At 46.7% G+C, this 19,913-nt stretch overlaps 1 protein-coding gene across 1 annotated transcript in view; it reads right to left on the bottom strand.

Moving 5' to 3' along the window:
* Positions 1-19,913, bottom strand: part of LOC129862247 (tectonin beta-propeller repeat-containing protein 1-like) — a 43,336-nt gene that overhangs the window by 18,178 nt on the left and 5,245 nt on the right. The window contains 1 exon segment of the mRNA XM_055933724.1: positions 15,796-15,978. Within this exon segment, the coding sequence (XP_055789699.1) occupies positions 15,796-15,978 (183 nt within the window).

The raw sequence follows: 19,913 nt of genomic DNA, 5'->3' as shown, positions 1-19,913 counted from the left end.
CCTGTGTCCCCCAGCTGACTGTCCGCCCCTCAAACTCAGCAGCCTTGGTACCTGAGGAGCAATTTAAGAGGAAAGAGGCACAGACAGCCCGTAGGGGTCAACAGAGAAAAGGTACAAGCTAGGTTAAAGGAGCACGGGACAGAGCATCAGCAATGATATTATCCTTACCCTTAATGTGCCTAATATCAAGGTTGAATGGTTGCAAGAACAAAGCCCAACGCATCAGGCGCTGGTTGGGGTTTTGCAGGGACCTCAGAAAAACCAGTGGGTTGTGGTCAGTGAACACAGTTAAAGGGGTCAAACCAGAACCAACATAGACCTCGAAGTGCTGTAAAGCCCAAATGAGACCTAAAGCCTCCTTTTCAATTACAGAATAGTTTTTCTGATACTTATTAAATTTTCGGGAGAAGAAACTGACTGGACACTCAACCTTGTCGTCATTCTCCTGGAGAAGCACAGCCCCAGCACCGATTTGACTGGCGTCTACCTGCAATTTGAAAGGTTTCCCAAAATTTGGTGCTGCCAACACAGGTGCCAAACACAAAAGAGTCTTAACTGCATCAAATGCCTCTTGACACTGGGTGGACCAGATAAATTCAGCCTTGGCCTTCAGATTGGTCAGTGGGGACACTACTACCGAAAAGTTTTTACAAAAAGCACGGTAGTACCCCGCCATTCCCAGGAAGCGCATCAGTTCTTTCTTTGTAGAGGGCTGTGGGAACTGCCTCACAGCCTGAACCTTGGCTTCCACGGGACAGACAAATCCCTGACCCACAACCTTGCCTAGGTATGTGACTGTAGCTTTGGCAAACTCACATTTTTCCAAATTAATACCTGTGTCCAACATAGACTGCATCTCTGTTTCCAGTTTTAGTCTCTTCTCCTCAGATACACGATCAAATCTGTGTTTGATAGGCTTAGCATCTCCGATGTCTATATCATGTTCAATTAAGTGGGTTTGTGATGGAGTGTCAGAAAACAAAACAGGGTAGTTTCTAATAAGAGCTACCAATTCATCACGTTTCTCAGAGTCTAAATGATCTACCAAAACCCCAAGGTTTTGCAAAGTCTGGGAGTTTTTCAACCGTCCTTGTAAGACCTCATCTGAAACTTTAACTTCCTCTTCTCCCCCCTCCACCAAATTAAAGCCACAAGATGCAGGGACTGGGGCAGCAGTCAACACTGACCTCACTGCTGGAGTGCCTTCAACTTTGCTTAGATCACGGGAGTGATAACATTTTAACAGGTTCACATGGCATAATTTAGAGGACTTCCTATGACTAGGGGTTTCAATAAGATAGTTCAAATCTGACACTTTACGCAACACAGTGAAAGGACCACAGTATTTTGCCTGAAAAGGTGAACTTACAAGAGGCAGAAGAGCAAGTACCCGATCACCGGGACTAAACTCACGCAGCTCAGCCTGTCCGTCATATTTCAGTTTCATTTTCCGTTGAGAACATTTTAGTTTTTCTTTCGCTAGTTCACCAGCCCTATACAACTTCAACCTAAAACCATTTACATAGTCAATAAGGTTCCGAGGTGGTTCCTCAGGCAAACCACCATCCTGCAACACTGCTAAAGGCCCACGCACCTTATGGCCAAACACTAAGTCATTTGGGCTAAACCCTGTGCTTTCCTGCACTACTTCACGAGCAGCTAGTAACAGCCAAGGTAACCCCTCCTCCCAGTCGGCAGACAGTTCCGTACAATATGCACGAAGCAAGGATTTTAAAGTTTGATGAAAACGTTCCAAAGCTCCCTGGCTCTGGGCATGGAACGCAGTAGACTTGTTGTGTTTAACTTTAAGCTGTTTGAGAACCTGAGCAAATAAATGAGAGGTAAAGTTAGACCCCTGATCTGACTGGATGGTTTTTGGAATCCCAAATGTTGAAATAAATTGAGTTAAAGCTTTAACTACTGATTTTGAAGTTATGGTACGCAAGGAAAAAGCTGCCGGATATCTGGTTGCTTGACACATAACAGTTAATAAGTAGCTATGACCTGACTTGGACCTTGGTAATGGCCCAACACAATCGATAATAAGATGCTCAAAAGGTTGCCCTACGGCTGGTATTGGATACAACGGTGCAGGCTTTACAACCTGATTTGGCTTGCTTGTGCGCTGACACGTATCACAAGTTTTAATAAACTGAGATACATCCCGCTTTAAACGTGGCCAGAAAAAATAACGAAGTATACGATCATACGTTTTACGAACACCCATATGACCTGCCACATCACCATGTGAAGTTTGCAACACTTTATTTCGCAAAGTAGTAGGTACAACTATTTGAAAGACTGGTTCTCCTAAACCCTTATCATAGTGTGGAACCCATTTCCTGACCAACAGCCCATCAAGAAGAAAATAACACTGAGCACTATTCCTCACCACTGAATCAGGAACCACTTTATCAAACAGATCAGCCAAAGTAGTATCGGCTTTTTGCTCAGCCATCAATGAATCTCTAGAACTAGTCAACTGTTCTGTCTGGAGTTTGACTGGCAACTCAAGACTTTCTGGCTTACTCTCAATCTCCTTACGAGAGGCTGCGCGGCTAACCGCACAAACTGGAAATATCTCAGGAGACACACAGTTCTGATCCGGAGATTCCCTTGCAGGGGACACTGAAGGTTGCTTCTTACAGATGTTTAATTTGCCATCTGCCCACACCTTACTACCTGCCAAGTCATTCCCCAAAATCATGTGCACTCCCTCTACTGGCAACTGAGGTCTAACCCCAACATCTACATCACCCTCTATCAGACCACATTTTAGGGTAACTTCATGTAAAGGACAAGAGAATGGAACTAAACCCATACCACATACCATTACACAACGGCCAGTATCAGACTTTTTAGAGAACGGCAAAACAGATTCCAGAATAAAAGAATCTAAAGCTCCAGTGTCTCTTAGGATCTTGATTTTAACATTCTGGTTGCCATCTACCAGGGACACTACACCATCTGAAATAAAGGCTGAAAAATCACAGCGGGAAAACTGAGAATCAAACTCAACTAGTGGCTGAAACAGCTCACCCTGGTGGTCAGAGGCTGTAACAGGACTTGCCATCACAACAGGTTTAACTTGAACTGACTGTTTTGATTTAAGCAGAGGACAATTTTTCTTCCAATGTCCTTCAACTAAACAGTAGCGACAGGTATTAGCATTAACCGGTGCTTTACGTCCTCCAGACCCAAACTTCTGCTGAGGCCTTTGGAAAGATGCCCCCCAAAAAGGTGACCTACTATTCCTAGGAGTAAAGTTATTCTTATGGTACATGTCACTGTTTGACTCAAAATGGCTTTTATGTGTTAGCCTGTACTCATCTGCAAGGATTGCTGCATCACTTGGAGACTTAACTTTACGTTCATTCATGTATGTAGCAACCTGGTCAGGAACAGAATTTTTGAACTTTTCTAACACAATCAAATTAGACAGACCCTCAAAAGTACTAACTTCAGAAGCTGTACACCAACGATTAAATGCAGAAGTCAAATCACAAACAAACTCAGAATAGGTTTGTGAAGCTAACTTTTTCCTGTAACGAAAACGTTGACGATATGCCTCTGGCACAAGCTCGTAGACCTTCAGAACTGCTGATTTAACTTTAGCATAAACTTTACTGTCAGCTACACTCAGTGCTGCAAAAGCCTCACGTGCTTTACCTGTAAGTACACATTGCAACAACGTAGTCATGTCCAAATCTGACCAAGCTCTAGCTTCCGCAATACGCTCAAATAAAGTAAAGTATGTGTCTGGATCTGACTCATCAAATTTAGGCAACAAACGAAGATTCTGTGAAACATCAAACTGTGGTAGTCTTTCCGGTCTATTAGCATTTCTCAATCGCTCTATCTCAAATTGCATTTGCATTTGCTCTAATTGCATTTGCCTTTGCATTTGCAACAGTTCCCTCTGCTGCTCAAAAGTTAATGAAGGGCTAGCCTGAAAACTTGCACCCTCACTACTAGCAGACTGACCGCCAAAAACACCCATTTCCCTAAGACCCTGTTTTAAGCTAGTTTTAACAGTCTCTTTCATTTTTTTATCAACAATCTCAATCTGATAATGTTCAGCAATTTCAATTAACTGCTCCTTAGTACACAACTCTAAGGCTACCTCTGAAGGAGCTTGAACAAAACTACACAAAATGGAAGACATTTTCCTCAACCAATACAACTATTACAAATGCTCAAAAAAACACAACTCACCTGCTGTCAATCTGGGTTCAAGGACAGGAGCCACACCCCACTATCCTCCAAAACTACTAACTAACTGGCCCTGGTCTTCGTGCAGTCACATGTGGTGGGGTTTTATGCACACAAAACCAGTGGAGTGGAAAAGACAACCAGAAACTGGCGGCCCTCCCATAACCACGGAGGTGCTCCCGAGCCGATGTAGGGGAAAAGGGAAAGGGATGCTCTACCCACGTTCACTGCCACCTAAAACAAAAACACCACAAGCCTCCTATGGACACTTGCTGATATGCCTGAACAGGAGAGGACTCCCACCTGAACAAAACCCAGAAAAACACAGAGTGAATTGCTTAGCTACCAAACTAACTGAACCAAAAGAACACATGGCTCTCAACTCTCTCTTAAACAAAATTGGCCCAACCAAAACATCCACTCAAACAAAAAAAATTGTCAATCTGAACTAAACTAACCCAAGTTAACTACAATCCCGGATGAGCCCCCACTTGTCACAAGCCGGCTCATAGCCTGTGACAAATGAGAGGACACGAACAACAGGTATAGGCCAATTCAAAAGTGTTCTTTATTATTAAGCAAACTATTAACTTAAACTAAGAAATAGGAATGAGGTGTGGATGTATCATAATGTAAGGTGTATGTAAAGTGCATGGGTGCATGAATATGTGTGTGAACATGACTGAGTGAAAACTATGCAAAAATACAAAGGAACAAACAAATCATGAGCATACCTGGAGGAGCAGAGAGAGAGAGAGAGCAAGAGTGATTAATGACAGCTTTATACCCTGAGCCCAGGTGGCTCCAATCACTAACGACCCTCCTCTGCCTGCAGGAGGAACCACCCCCTGCACGGCAGAGGAGGAGCCGTGACACCCCCCTCCTTAAAATGAGGGTCCCACCCTCAACCCAACTTCCTCCAACATAATCAAAATAATTCAAATTTCCCAAAAAAACAAATAAACAACAAAAATACCAATCCCGGCTCCTAGCAGTAGCCCTGTGTCCCCCAGCTGACTGTCCGCCCCTCAAACTCAGCAGCCTTGGTACCTGAGGAGCAATTTAAGAGGAAAGAGGCACAGACAGCCCGTAGGGGTCAACAGAGAAAAGGTACAAGCTAGGTTAAAGGAGCACGGGACAGAGCATCAGCAATGATATTATCCTTACCCTTAATGTGCCTAATATCAAGGTTGAATGGTTGCAAGAACAAAGCCCAACGCATCAGGCGCTGGTTGGGGTTTTGCAGGGACCTCAGAAAAACCAGTGGGTTGTGGTCAGTGAACACAGTTAAAGGGGTCAAACCAGAACCAACATAGACCTCGAAGTGCTGTAAAGCCCAAATGAGACCTAAAGCCTCCTTTTCAATTACAGAATAGTTTTTCTGATACTTATTAAATTTTCGGGAGAAGAAACTGACTGGACACTCAACCTTGTCGTCATTCTCCTGGAGAAGCACAGCCCCAGCACCGATTTGACTGGCGTCTACCTGCAATTTGAAAGGTTTCCCAAAATTTGGTGCTGCCAACACAGGTGCCAAACACAAAAGAGTCTTAACTGCATCAAATGCCTCTTGACACTGGGTGGACCAGATAAATTCAGCCTTGGCCTTCAGATTGGTCAGTGGGGACACTACTACCGAAAAGTTTTTACAAAAAGCACGGTAGTACCCCGCCATTCCCAGGAAGCGCATCAGTTCTTTCTTTGTAGAGGGCTGTGGGAACTGCCTCACAGCCTGAACCTTGGCTTCCACGGGACAGACAAATCCCTGACCCACAACCTTGCCTAGGTATGTGACTGTAGCTTTGGCAAACTCACATTTTTCCAAATTAATACCTGTGTCCAACATAGACTGCATCTCTGTTTCCAGTTTTAGTCTCTTCTCCTCAGATACACGATCAAATCTGTGTTTGATAGGCTTAGCATCTCCGATGTCTATATCATGTTCAATTAAGTGGGTTTGTGATGGAGTGTCAGAAAACAAAACAGGGTAGTTTCTAATAAGAGCTACCAATTCATCACGTTTCTCAGAGTCTAAATGATCTACCAAAACCCCAAGGTTTTGCAAAGTCTGGGAGTTTTTCAACCGTCCTTGTAAGACCTCATCTGAAACTTTAACTTCCTCTTCTCCCCCCTCCACCAAATTAAAGCCACAAGATGCAGGGACTGGGGCAGCAGTCAACACTGACCTCACTGCTGGAGTGCCTTCAACTTTGCTTAGATCACGGGAGTGATAACATTTTAACAGGTTCACATGGCATAATTTAGAGGACTTCCTATGACTAGGGGTTTCAATAAGATAGTTCAAATCTGACACTTTACGCAACACAGTGAAAGGACCACAGTATTTTGCCTGAAAAGGTGAACTTACAAGAGGCAGAAGAGCAAGTACCCGATCACCGGGACTAAACTCACGCAGCTCAGCCTGTCCGTCATATTTCAGTTTCATTTTCCGTTGAGAACATTTTAGTTTTTCTTTCGCTAGTTCACCAGCCCTATACAACTTCAACCTAAAACCATTTACATAGTCAATAAGGTTCCGAGGTGGTTCCTCAGGCAAACCACCATCCTGCAACACTGCTAAAGGCCCACGCACCTTATGGCCAAACACTAAGTCATTTGGGCTAAACCCTGTGCTTTCCTGCACTACTTCACGAGCAGCTAGTAACAGCCAAGGTAACCCCTCCTCCCAGTCGGCAGACAGTTCCGTACAATATGCACGAAGCAAGGATTTTAAAGTTTGATGAAAACGTTCCAAAGCTCCCTGGCTCTGGGCATGGAACGCAGTAGACTTGTTGTGTTTAACTTTAAGCTGTTTGAGAACCTGAGCAAATAAATGAGAGGTAAAGTTAGACCCCTGATCTGACTGGATGGTTTTTGGAATCCCAAATGTTGAAATAAATTGAGTTAAAGCTTTAACTACTGATTTTGAAGTTATGGTACGCAAGGAAAAAGCTGCCGGATATCTGGTTGCTTGACACATAACAGTTAATAAGTAGCTATGACCTGACTTGGACCTTGGTAATGGCCCAACACAATCGATAATAAGATGCTCAAAAGGTTGCCCTACGGCTGGTATTGGATACAACGGTGCAGGCTTTACAACCTGATTTGGCTTGCTTGTGCGCTGACACGTATCACAAGTTTTAATAAACTGAGATACATCCCGCTTTAAACGTGGCCAGAAAAAATAACGAAGTATACGATCATACGTTTTACGAACACCCATATGACCTGCCACATCACCATGTGAAGTTTGCAACACTTTATTTCGCAAAGTAGTAGGTACAACTATTTGAAAGACTGGTTCTCCTAAACCCTTATCATAGTGTGGAACCCATTTCCTGACCAACAGCCCATCAAGAAGAAAATAACACTGAGCACTATTCCTCACCACTGAATCAGGAACCACTTTATCAAACAGATCAGCCAAAGTAGTATCGGCTTTTTGCTCAGCCATCAATGAATCTCTAGAACTAGTCAACTGTTCTGTCTGGAGTTTGACTGGCAACTCAAGACTTTCTGGCTTACTCTCAATCTCCTTACGAGAGGCTGCGCGGCTAACCGCACAAACTGGAAATATCTCAGGAGACACACAGTTCTGATCCGGAGATTCCCTTGCAGGGGACACTGAAGGTTGCTTCTTACAGATGTTTAATTTGCCATCTGCCCACACCTTACTACCTGCCAAGTCATTCCCCAAAATCATGTGCACTCCCTCTACTGGCAACTGAGGTCTAACCCCAACATCTACATCACCCTCTATCAGACCACATTTTAGGGTAACTTCATGTAAAGGACAAGAGAATGGAACTAAACCCATACCACATACCATTACACAACGGCCAGTATCAGACTTTTTAGAGAACGGCAAAACAGATTCCAGAATAAAAGAATCTAAAGCTCCAGTGTCTCTTAGGATCTTGATTTTAACATTCTGGTTGCCATCTACCAGGGACACTACACCATCTGAAATAAAGGCTGAAAAATCACAGCGGGAAAACTGAGAATCAAACTCAACTAGTGGCTGAAACAGCTCACCCTGGTGGTCAGAGGCTGTAACAGGACTTGCCATCACAACAGGTTTAACTTGAACTGACTGTTTTGATTTAAGCAGAGGACAATTTTTCTTCCAATGTCCTTCAACTAAACAGTAGCGACAGGTATTAGCATTAACCGGTGCTTTACGTCCTCCAGACCCAAACTTCTGCTGAGGCCTTTGGAAAGATGCCCCCCAAAAAGGTGACCTACTATTCCTAGGAGTAAAGTTATTCTTATGGTACATGTCACTGTTTGACTCAAAATGGCTTTTATGTGTTAGCCTGTACTCATCTGCAAGGATTGCTGCATCACTTGGAGACTTAACTTTACGTTCATTCATGTATGTAGCAACCTGGTCAGGAACAGAATTTTTGAACTTTTCTAACACAATCAAATTAGACAGACCCTCAAAAGTACTAACTTCAGAAGCTGTACACCAACGATTAAATGCAGAAGTCAAATCACAAACAAACTCAGAATAGGTTTGTGAAGCTAACTTTTTCCTGTAACGAAAACGTTGACGATATGCCTCTGGCACAAGCTCGTAGACCTTCAGAACTGCTGATTTAACTTTAGCATAAACTTTACTGTCAGCTACACTCAGTGCTGCAAAAGCCTCACGTGCTTTACCTGTAAGTACACATTGCAACAACGTAGTCATGTCCAAATCTGACCAAGCTCTAGCTTCCGCAATACGCTCAAATAAAGTAAAGTATGTGTCTGGATCTGACTCATCAAATTTAGGCAACAAACGAAGATTCTGTGAAACATCAAACTGTGGTAGTCTTTCCGGTCTATTAGCATTTCTCAATCGCTCTATCTCTAATTGCATTTGCATTTGCTCTAATTGCATTTGCCTTTGCATTTGCAACAGTTCCCTCTGCTGCTCAAAAGTTAATGAAGGGCTAGCCTGAAAACTTGCACCCTCACTACTAGCAGACTGACCGCCAAAAACACCCATTTCCCTAAGACCCTGTTTTAAGCTAGTTTTAACAGTCTCTTTCATTTTTTTATCAACAATCTCAATCTGATAATGTTCAGCAATTTCAATTAACTGCTCCTTAGTACACAACTCTAAGGCTACCTCTGAAGGAGCTTGAACAAAACTACACAAAATGGAAGACATTTTCCTCAACCAATACAACTATTACAAATGCTCAAAAAAACACAACTCACCTGCTGTCAATCTGGGTTCAAGGACAGGAGCCACACCCCACTATCCTCCAAAACTACTAACTAACTGGCCCTGGTCTTCGTGCAGTCACATGTGGTGGGGTTTTATGCACACAAAACCAGTGGAGTGGAAAAGACAACCAGAAACTGGCGGCCCTCCCATAACCACGGAGGTGCTCCCGAGCCGATGTAGGGGAAAAGGGAAAGGGATGCTCTACCCACGTTCACTGCCACCTAAAACAAAAACACCACAAGCCTCCTATGGACACTTGCTGATATGCCTGAACAGGAGAGGACTCCCACCTGAACAAAACCCAGAAAAACACAGAGTGAATTGCTTAGCTACCAAACTAACTGAACCAAAAGAACACATGGCTCTCAACTCTCTCTTAAACAAAATTGGCCCAACCAAAACATCCACTCAAACAAAAAAAATTGTCAATCTGAACTAAACTAACCCAAGTTAACTACAATCCCGGATGAGCCCCCACTTGTCACAAGCCGGCTCATAGCCTGTGACAAATGAGAGGACACGAACAACAGGTATAGGCCAATTCAAAAGTGTTCTTTATTATTAAGCAAACTATTAACTTAAACTAAGAAATAGGAATGAGGTGTGGATGTATCATAATGTAAGGTGTATGTAAAGTGCATGGGTGCATGAATATGTGTGTGAACATGACTGAGTGAAAACTATGCAAAAATACAAAGGAACAAACAAATCATGAGCATACCTGGAGGAGCAGAGAGAGAGAGAGAGCAAGAGTGATTAATGACAGCTTTATACCCTGAGCCCAGGTGGCTCCAATCACTAACGACCCTCCTCTGCCTGCAGGAGGAACCACCCCCTGCACGGCAGAGGAGGAGCCGTGACAGTAACTTTCTCACTCATCCTTATTCACGATTCATTCAGGATTATCTGTAATCACCGTAGCACCCACATTAATGTAGAAGTGTTTAGAAATATATTCTATTCTTATCTACAATAAAAGGGACTCCATAATGACACAATATATTATTTACCATAAATTTCTACTGGGAACAAAATAATCTGAAACACAACCAAAACAAACAGCAAATGCATCCAAAAATGTGTAAAGTCACAAGCTTGATGTAAGCATTGCGTGCTATCAATATGGGACCAAATACTTCACTTTTTACTACATTAATTCACATAAGTGAATTTGTCGCAATACTGTTGTTCCCCTAAAATGGGGGGACTATGTACAAACAGTGGTGTAATTTCTAAAGGGTTTACCCGATATGGATGAAAATCCCCTAAAATTAAATCTGCCAGTCTGCAATTTAATCTTGTAGTCATTGTATCATTTCAAATTCAAAGTGTTGTACAGAGCCAAAACAACAACAAATGTGTCACTAAGTTCACTCCATCCAACCATTTCATGCAGATGAATTACCTGACGCATGGAAAAAGTCCAGACCGGGCTGATGGAAACATGAAATGAGGGTACAATTTTATAAATGCCGACAGACAATTTGTTCTTTCGACATGGTGGGATCTTTTTGCGTCTGTAAAATTAATTATGCAAGAAATAGCAGTGAAAATAACCATGATATCGATGATATGTTGTGTGGCACTCCCACTATGACTGGGGAAAGCATGCAGTTCATTAGGCTACAGATGAAATAAGTTATGATGAACTTCACAGGGTGGTGAAAGTGCACAGTTGTAACGTCCTGACCAGAGTTCTTATGTGTTTTGCTTGTTTAGTGCTGGTCAGGACGTGAGCTGGGTGGGAATTCTATGTTGTGTGTCTAGTTCGTCTGTTTCTGTGTTCAGCCTAATATGGTTCTCAATCAGAGACAGCTGTCAATCGTTGTCCCTGATTGAGAATCATATATAGGTGGCTTGTTTTGTGTTGGGGATTGTGGGTGGTTGTTTCCTGTCTCTGTGTTTGTGTTCTGCACCAGATAGGACTGTTTCGGTTTGCCACACTTTGTTATTTTTTGTTCGTTGTAAGTGTTCACTGTTTTTTGTTTAATTAAACATGTTGAGCACTGGCTACGCTGCGCGTTGGTCCGATCCCTGTTTCATCCCCTCTTTTAGTGAAGAGAGGGAAGGCTGCCGTTACAGAACCACCCACCCCTCTCGGACCAAGCAGCGTAGCAACGGGCAGCAGCAGCAGCGGGACCAGGAGAAATGGACATGGGAGGACGAGCTGGACAGAAAAGGACCCTGGGCAGAGCCAGAGGAGTATCGCCGCCCCAAAGCAGAGCTGGAGGCAGCAAAAGCAGAGAGGTGGCGTTGAGGAGCTAGCTCGGCAGCAGGAGCCGGATCTGGGTTACACCACTTGGGAGGAAATAGACAGGTGGTCGGTTGACCCAGGGAGAGTGCCGGAGCCTGCCTGGGATTCGATGGAGCAATGTGCAGAGGGATACCGGCGAATGAGGTTAGCACGACGACGCGGTAAGAAGCCCGTGAAGAAACCCCAAAAATTTATTGGGGGGGGGGGGGGGGGGGGGGGGGCTAAAGGATAGTGTGGCGAAGTCAGGTAGGAGACCTGCGCCCACTTCCCATGCTTACCGTGGAGAGCGGGAGTACGGGCAGACACCGTGTTATGCGGAAGAGCGCACGGTGTCTCCTGTACGTGTGCATAGCCCGGTGCGGGTTATTCCACCTCCCCTCACTGGCCGGGCTAGATTGAGCATTGAGCCAAATGCCATGAAGCCGGCTCTACATATCTGGCCTCCAGTACGTCTCCTCGGGCCGGTGTACATGGCACCAACCTTACGCATGGTGTCCCCGGTTCGCCAACACAGCCCAGTGCGGGTTATTCCACCTCCCCGCACTGGACGGGCTACGGGGAGCATTTAACCAGGTAAGGTTGGGCAGACTCGGTGCTCAAGGGAGCCAGTACGCCTGCACGGTCCGGTAAATCCGGCGCCACCTTCCCGCCCCAGCCCATTTCCTCCAGTTCCAGCACCCCGCACTCGCCTTATGGTGCGTGGCCCCAGCCCAGTACCACCAGTGCCTACAGCACGCACCAGGCTTCCAGTGCGTCTCCAGAGGCCTGTTCCTCCTCCACGCACTCTCCCTATGGTGCGTGTCTCCAGCCCAGTACCTCCAGTTCCGGTACCACGCACTAAGCCTCCTGTGCGTCTCCAGAGCCCTGTACGCACTGTTCCTTCTCCCCACACTCGCCCTGAGGTGCGTGCCCTCAGCCCGGTACCTCCAGTTCCGGTACCACGCACCAGGCCTATAGTGCGCCTCGAGAGTCCAGTGTGCCCTGTTCCTGTTCCCCGCACTAGCCTTGAGGTGCGTATCTCCAGTCCGGTACCACCAGTTCCGGCACCACGCACCAGGCCTATAGTGCGCCTCGAGAGTCCAGTGTGCCCTGTTCCTGTTCCCCGCACTAGCCTTGAGGTGCATATCTCCAGTCCGGTACCACCAGTTCCGGCACCATGCACCAGGCCTACTGTGCGCCTCAGCAGGTCAGAATCGGCCGTCTACCCAACGCCGCCTGCACTGCTCGTCTGCCCAGCGCCATCTGAGCTGCCTGCCTGCCCAGCACCATCTGAGTCATCCGTCTGCCCAGCGCCATCTGAGCCATCTGCCTGCCCAGCGCCATCTGAGCCATCCGTCTGCCCAGCGCCATCTGAGCCATCCGTCTGCCCAGCGCCATCTGAGCCATCCGTCTGCCCAGCGCCATCTGAGCCATCTGTCTGCCCAGCGCCATCTGAGCCATCTGTCTGCCCAGCGCCATCTGAGCCATCTGTCTGCCCAGCGCCATCTGAGCCATTCGTCTGCCCAGCGCCATCTGAGCCATCCGTCTGCCCAGCGCAATCTGAGCCATCCGTCTGCCCAGCGCCATCTGAGCCATCCGTCTTCCCAGCGCCATCTGAGCCATCCGTCTGCCATGAGCCTTCAGAGCCGCCCGTCTGTCCCGAGCCATTAGAGCCGTCCGCCAGTAAGGACCTGCTAGAGCCGTCCGTCAGTCAGGAGCCGCCAGAGCCGCCAGCCAGTCAGGAGCCGCCAGAGCCGCCAGCCAGTCAGGAGCCGCCAGAGCCGCCAGCCAGTCAGGAGCCGCCAGAGCCGCCAGCCAGTCAGGAGCCGCCAGAGCCGCCAGCCAGTCAGGAGCCGCCAGAGCCGCCAGCCAGTCAGGAGCCGCCAGAGCCGCCAGCCAGTCAGGAGCCGCCAGAGCCGCCAGCCAGTCAGGAGCCGCCAGAGCCGCCAGCCAGTCAGGAGCCGCCAGAGCCGCCAGCCAGTCAGGAGCCGCCAGAGCCGCCAGCCAGTCAGGAGCCGCAAGAGCCGCCAGCCAGTCAGGAGCCGCAAGAGCCGCCAGCCAGTCAGGAGCCGCCAGAGCCGTCCGCCAGTCATGAGCCGTCCGCCAGTCATGAGCCGCCCGCCAGTCATGAGCCGCCCGCCAGTCATGAGCCGCCCGCCAGTCATGAGCCGCCCGCCAGTCATGAGCCGCCCGCCAGTCATGAGCCGCCCGCCAGTCATGAGCCGCCCTACAGTCATGAGCCGCCCTACAGTCATGAGCCGCCCTACAGTCATGAGCCGCCACTCAGTCCGGAGCCGCCACTCAGTCCGGAGCCGCCACTCAGTCCGGAGCCGCCACTCAGTCCTGAGCCACCTCTCTGTCCTGAGCTACCACTCAGTCCGGAGCTGCCACTCAGTCCTGAGCTACCTCTCTGTCCTGAGCTACCTCTCTGTCCTGAGCTACCACTCAGTCCGGAGCTGCCACTCAGTCCGGAGCTGCCACTCAGTCCGGAGCTGCCACTCAGTCCGGAGCTGCCACTCAGTCCGGAGCTGCCACTCAGTCCGGAGCTGCCACTCAGTCCGGAGCTGCCACTCAGTCCGGCGCTGCCACTCAGTCCGGAGCTGCCACTCAGTCCGGAGCTGCCACTCAGTCCGGAGCTGCCATTCAGTCCGGAGCTACCTCTCTGTCCTGAGCTACCTCTCTGTCCTGAGCTACCTCTCTGTCCTGAGCTACCTCTCTGTCCTGAGCTACCTCTCTGTCCTGAGCTACCTCTCTGTCCTGAGCTACCTCCTAAATCATGTGGGGGCCTTGGGGAGGATTCTTAGGCCAAGGTCGTGGGCGAGGGTCACCACTCAAAGGACGCTAAGGAGGGGGACAAAGACAGTGGTGGAGTGGTATCCTCGTCCACCGCCGGAGCCGCCACCGCGGACAGATGCCCACCCAGACCCTCCCCTTGAGTTTTAGGGGTGCGTTCGGAGTCCGCACCTCAGGGGGGGGGGGGGGGGGGGGTACTGTAACGTCCTGACCAGAGTTCTTATGTGTTTTGCTTGTTTAGTGCTGGTCAGGACGTGAGCTGGGTGGGAATTCTATGTTGTGTGTCTAGTTCGTCTGTTTCTGTGTTCAGCCTAATATGGTTCTCAATCAGAGACAGCTGTCAATCGTTGTCCCTGATTGAGAATCATATATAGGTGGCTTGTTTTGTGTTGGGGATTGTGGGTGGTTGTTTCCTGTCTCTGTGTTTGTGTTCTGCACCAGATAGGACTGTTTCGGTTTGCCACACTTTGTTATTTTTTGTTCGTTGTAAGCGTTCACTGTTTTTTGTTTAATTAAACATGTTGAGCACTGGCTACGCTGCGTGTTGGTCCGATCCCTGTTTCACCCCCTCTTTTAGTGAAGAGAGGGAAGGCTGCCGTTACAACAGTGATGAACTTGATGGACCTATCCAATACATATCGAGGTTCTTATTCTGGTGACATGATGATCGCTCTTATGAATAATAATCTCATAATATAGGTAGCCTACCCACTGTATCTGCCAGCTGTTGGCTAGAGCACAAGTGCCAAGACCAGAGTGGGCACATTTTCTATACAATGCAACAGTTTTTGTGACAAACCCATTAGTACACTTTAAAATGTGATGGAAACCCATTTAACATTTTTTTTGGTACATGAGAAATGAATGTAAAAAGTTATTTTTATGTGCACTACATCATCATGCACAGCATTTTATCCACAAAAAGTCAGTTTGATGGAAACATCTCTGGTGGGAAAATGGGCATATTGTTTTATGCAGATTTTAGAATATTGGAATGAAAATCTGTCACCAATTGGATGGAAACCTAGCTAGTCTACTGATGGAGATCACTGTATGTGAGGGGTAAGACATTGACAGAGAGGGAGGGAAGAAAAACAGAGAGAGGGAGAGAGAGAAGGAGAGAGAGAAGGAGAGAGAGGAGAGGGAGAAGGAGAGAGAGAGGGAAAGAGAGAGGGAGAGAGAGAGGGAAAGAGAGAGGGAGAGAGAGAGGGAAAGAGAGGGAAAGAGAGAGGGAGAGAATAGAGATAGAGGGGACATATAAAATGGAGGAGGCAAGAGAGGAGAGAGAAAGATACAGAAAAGAGAGAAAGACAGAAAGAGAGAGAACATTCACTTCTTTCTCTGTGGGCTCTCCTCCAAAGTTGTCGTGGATGTACCAGTCCCCCTCCCACTCCCAGTTGGTCGAGGGAAGAAAGAAGCTGTCAAGGGGTTGGTGTTCCAGTCCTGTGATGTTACTCCACTGCCAGCGGTCGCTCGGCAACAAGCGATCCGAGAAGTTATCCATGGGATTCCATCGCTGAGAGAGAAAGAGAGAGAGATAGAGGGAGATGTATTTATTTTTTATTATTATATTTATTTTTTATTTAACTTTTATTTAACTAGGCAAGTCAGTTAAGAACAAATTCTTATTTACAATGACGGCCTACTCCAGCCAAACCCGGACGACGCTGGGCCAATTGTGCCCCGTCCTATGGGACTCCCAATCACAGACGGATGTGATACATATATACACTGCTCAAAAAAATAAAGGGAACACTTAAACAACACAATGTAACTCCAAGTCAATCACACTTCTGTGAAATCAAACTGTCCACTTAGGAAGCAACACTGATTGACAATAAATTTCACATACTGTTGTGCAAATGGAATAGACAAAATGTGGAAATTATAGGCAATTAGCAAGACACCCCCAAAAAAGGAGTGATTCTGCAGGTGGTGACCACAGACCACTTCTCAGTTCCTATGCTTCCTGGCTGATGTTTTGGTCACTTTTGAATGCTGGCGGTGCTCTCACTCTAGTGGTAGCATGAGACGGAGTCTACAACCCACACAAGTGGCTCAAGTAGTGCAGTTCACCAGGATGGCACATCAATGCGAGCTGTGGCAAAAAGGTTTGCTGTGTCTGTCAGCGTAGTGTCCAGAGCATGGAGGCGCTACCAGGAGACAGGCCAGTACATCAGGAGACGTGGAGGAGGCCGTAGGAGGGCAACAACCCAGCAGCAGAACCGCTACCTCCACCTTTGTGCAAGGAGGTGCACTGCCAGCGCCCTGCAAAATGACCTCCAGCAGGCCACAAATGTGCATGTGTCTGCTCAAACGGTCAGAAACAGACTCCATGAGGGTGGTATGAGGGCCCGACGTCCACAGGTGGGGGTTGTGCTTACAGCCCAACACCGTGCAGGACGTTTGACATTTGCCAGAGAACACCAAAATTGGCAAATTCGCCACTGGCGCCCTGTGCTCTTCACAGATGAAAGCAGGTTCACACTGAGCACATGAGCAAATGTGACAGACGTGACAGAGTCTGGAGACGCCGTGGAGAACGTTCTGCTGCCTGCAACATCCTCCAGCATGACCGATTTGGCGATGGGTCAGTCATGGTGTGGGGTGGCATTTCTTTGTGGGGCCGCACAGCCCTCCATGTGCTCGCCAGAGGTATCCTGACTGCCATTAGGTACCGAGATGAGATCCTCAGATCCCTTGTGAGACCATATGCTGACACATGCACATTTGTGGCCTGCTGGAGGTCATTTTGCAGGGCTCTGGCAGTGCACCTCCTTGCACAAAGGCGGAGGTAGCGGTCCTGCTGCTGGGTTGTTGCCCTCCTACGGCCTCCTCCACGTCTCCTGATGTACTGGCCTGTCTCCTGGTAGCGCCTCCATGCTCTGGACACTACGCTGACAGACACAGCAAACCTTTTTGCCACAGCTCGCATTGATGTGCCATCCTGGATGAATTGCACTACCTGAGCCACTTGCGTGGGTTGTAGACTCCGTCTCATGCTACCACTAGAGTGAGAGCACCGCCAGCATTCAAAAGTGACCAAAACATCAGAAAGGAAGCATAGGAACTGAGAAGTGGTCTGTGGTCACCACCTGCAGAATCACTCCTTTTTTGGGGGTGTCTTGCTAATTGCCTATAATTTCCACCTTTTATCTATTCCATTTGCACAACAGCATGTGAAATGTATTGTCAATCAGTGTTGCTTCCTAAGTGGACAGTTTGATTTCACAGAAGTGTGATTGACTTGGAGTTACATTGTGTTGTTTAAGTGTTCCCTTTATTTTTTTGAGCAGTGTATATATATATATATATATATATATATATATATATATATATATATATATATATATATATATATATAGAGAGAGAGATAGAGACTATTAAAGACTACCAGAACCCACTGGATTCTCCAGTGCATTGAATTAACTACAGGACAAAATAAAATTCCTCCAATCCAAAAAGGACTGTGGTGTTGATGGTATCCTCAATGAAATTATAAAATATACAGACCACAAATTCCTATTGGCTATACTTAAACTCTTCAACATCATCCTTAGCTCTGGCATCTTCCCCAATATTTGGAACCAAGGACTGATCACCCCAATCCATGAAAGTGGAGACAAATTTGACCCCAATAACTACAGTGGGATGTGTCAACAGCAACATTGGGAAAATCCTCTGCATTATCATTAACAGCAGACAAGTTCATTTCCACAGTAAAAACAATGTACTGAGCAAATGTCAAGTGTACTTTTTACCAAATTAGTTGACAACAGACCACTTATTCACCCTGCACACCCTAATTGACAAACAAACCAAAAAACATAGGCAAAGACTTCTCATGCTTTGTTGATTTCAAAAAGCTTTTGACTCAATTTGGCATGAGGGTCTACTATACAAATTGATGGAAAGTGGTGTTGGGGGGAAAACATACAACATTAGAAATTCCATGTACACAAACAACAAGTCTAGGGTTAAAACTGGCAAAAAGCAAACACATTTCTTTCCACGGGGCCGTGGGGTGAGAAAGGGATGCAGCTTAAGCCCCACCCTCTTCAACATATATATCAACAAATTGGCAAGGACACTAGAACAGTCTGCAGCACCCGGTCTCACCCTACTAGAATCTGAAGTCAAATGTCTATTGTTTGCTGATGATCTGGTGCTTCTTTCACCAACCAAGGAGGGCCTACAGCAGCACCTAGATCTTCTGCACAGATTCTGTCAGACCTGGTCCCTGACAGTAAATCTCAGCAAGACAAAAATAATGGTGTTCCAAAAAAGGTCCAGTCGCCAGGACCACAAATACAAATTTAATCTAGACACCGTTGCCCTAGAGCACACAAAAAACGATACATACCTCGGCCTAAACATCAGTGCCACAGGTAACTTCCACATAGCTGTGAACAATCTGAGAGATAAGGCAAGAAGGGCCTTCTATGCCATCAAAAGGTACATGAAATTCAACATAACAATTAGGATCTAGCTAAAAAATACTTCAATCAGTTATAGAACCCATTGCCCTTCGTGGTTGTGAGGTCTGGGGTCCACCAACCAAGAATTGGGACAAACACCAAAGTGTGACTCTGCATGCAGAATTCTGCAAAAACACCCTGCGTGTACAAACCAAACAATGCAAGCAGAGCAGGAAAGAGCCGTCAAAATCCAGAAAAGAGACGTAAAAATCCAGAAAAGAGCCGTCAGAATCCAGAAAAGAGCCGCCAAAATCCTGAAAAGAGACGTCAAAATCCTGAAAAGAGACGTCAAAATCCAGAAAAGAGACGTCAAAATCCAGAAAAGAGACATTAAATTCTACAACCACCTAAAAGGAAGCGATTCCCAAACCTATAACAAAGCCATCACCTACAGAGAGATGAACCTGGAGAAGAGTCCCCTAAGCAAGCTGGTGCTGGGGCTCTGTTCACAAACACAAACAGACCCCACAGAGCCCCAGGACATCAACACAATTAGACCCAAACAAATCATGAGAAAACAAAAAGATAATTACTTGACACATTGGAAAGAATTAACAAAAAAATGGAGTAAACTAGAATGCTATTTGGCCCTAAACAGAGAGTACACAGTGGCAGAATACCTGACCACTGTGACTGACCCAAACTTAAGGAAAGCTTTGACTATGTACATATTCAGTGAGCATAGCCTTGCTATAGAGAAAGGCCGCCATAGGCAGACCTGGCTCTCAACAGAAGACAGGCGATGTGCACACTGCCCACAAAATGAGATGGAAACTGAGCTGCACTTCCTAACCTCCTGCCAAATGTATGACCATATTAGAGACACATATTTCCCTCAGGCTACACAGATCCACAAAGAGTTAGAAAACAAACCCAATTTTGATAAACTCCCATATCTACTGGGTGAAATTCCACAGTGTGCCATCACAGCAGCAAGATTTGTGACCTGTTGCCACAAGAAAACCAGTGAAGA

Source organism: Salvelinus fontinalis, chromosome 1 (genome assembly GCF_029448725.1).
Source record: "Salvelinus fontinalis isolate EN_2023a chromosome 1, ASM2944872v1, whole genome shotgun sequence".
Taxonomy (NCBI): Eukaryota; Metazoa; Chordata; class Actinopteri; order Salmoniformes; family Salmonidae; genus Salvelinus; species Salvelinus fontinalis.
Note: the sequence above shows the minus strand (reverse complement) of the source record. Positions and strands in the feature narration are given on the sequence as shown.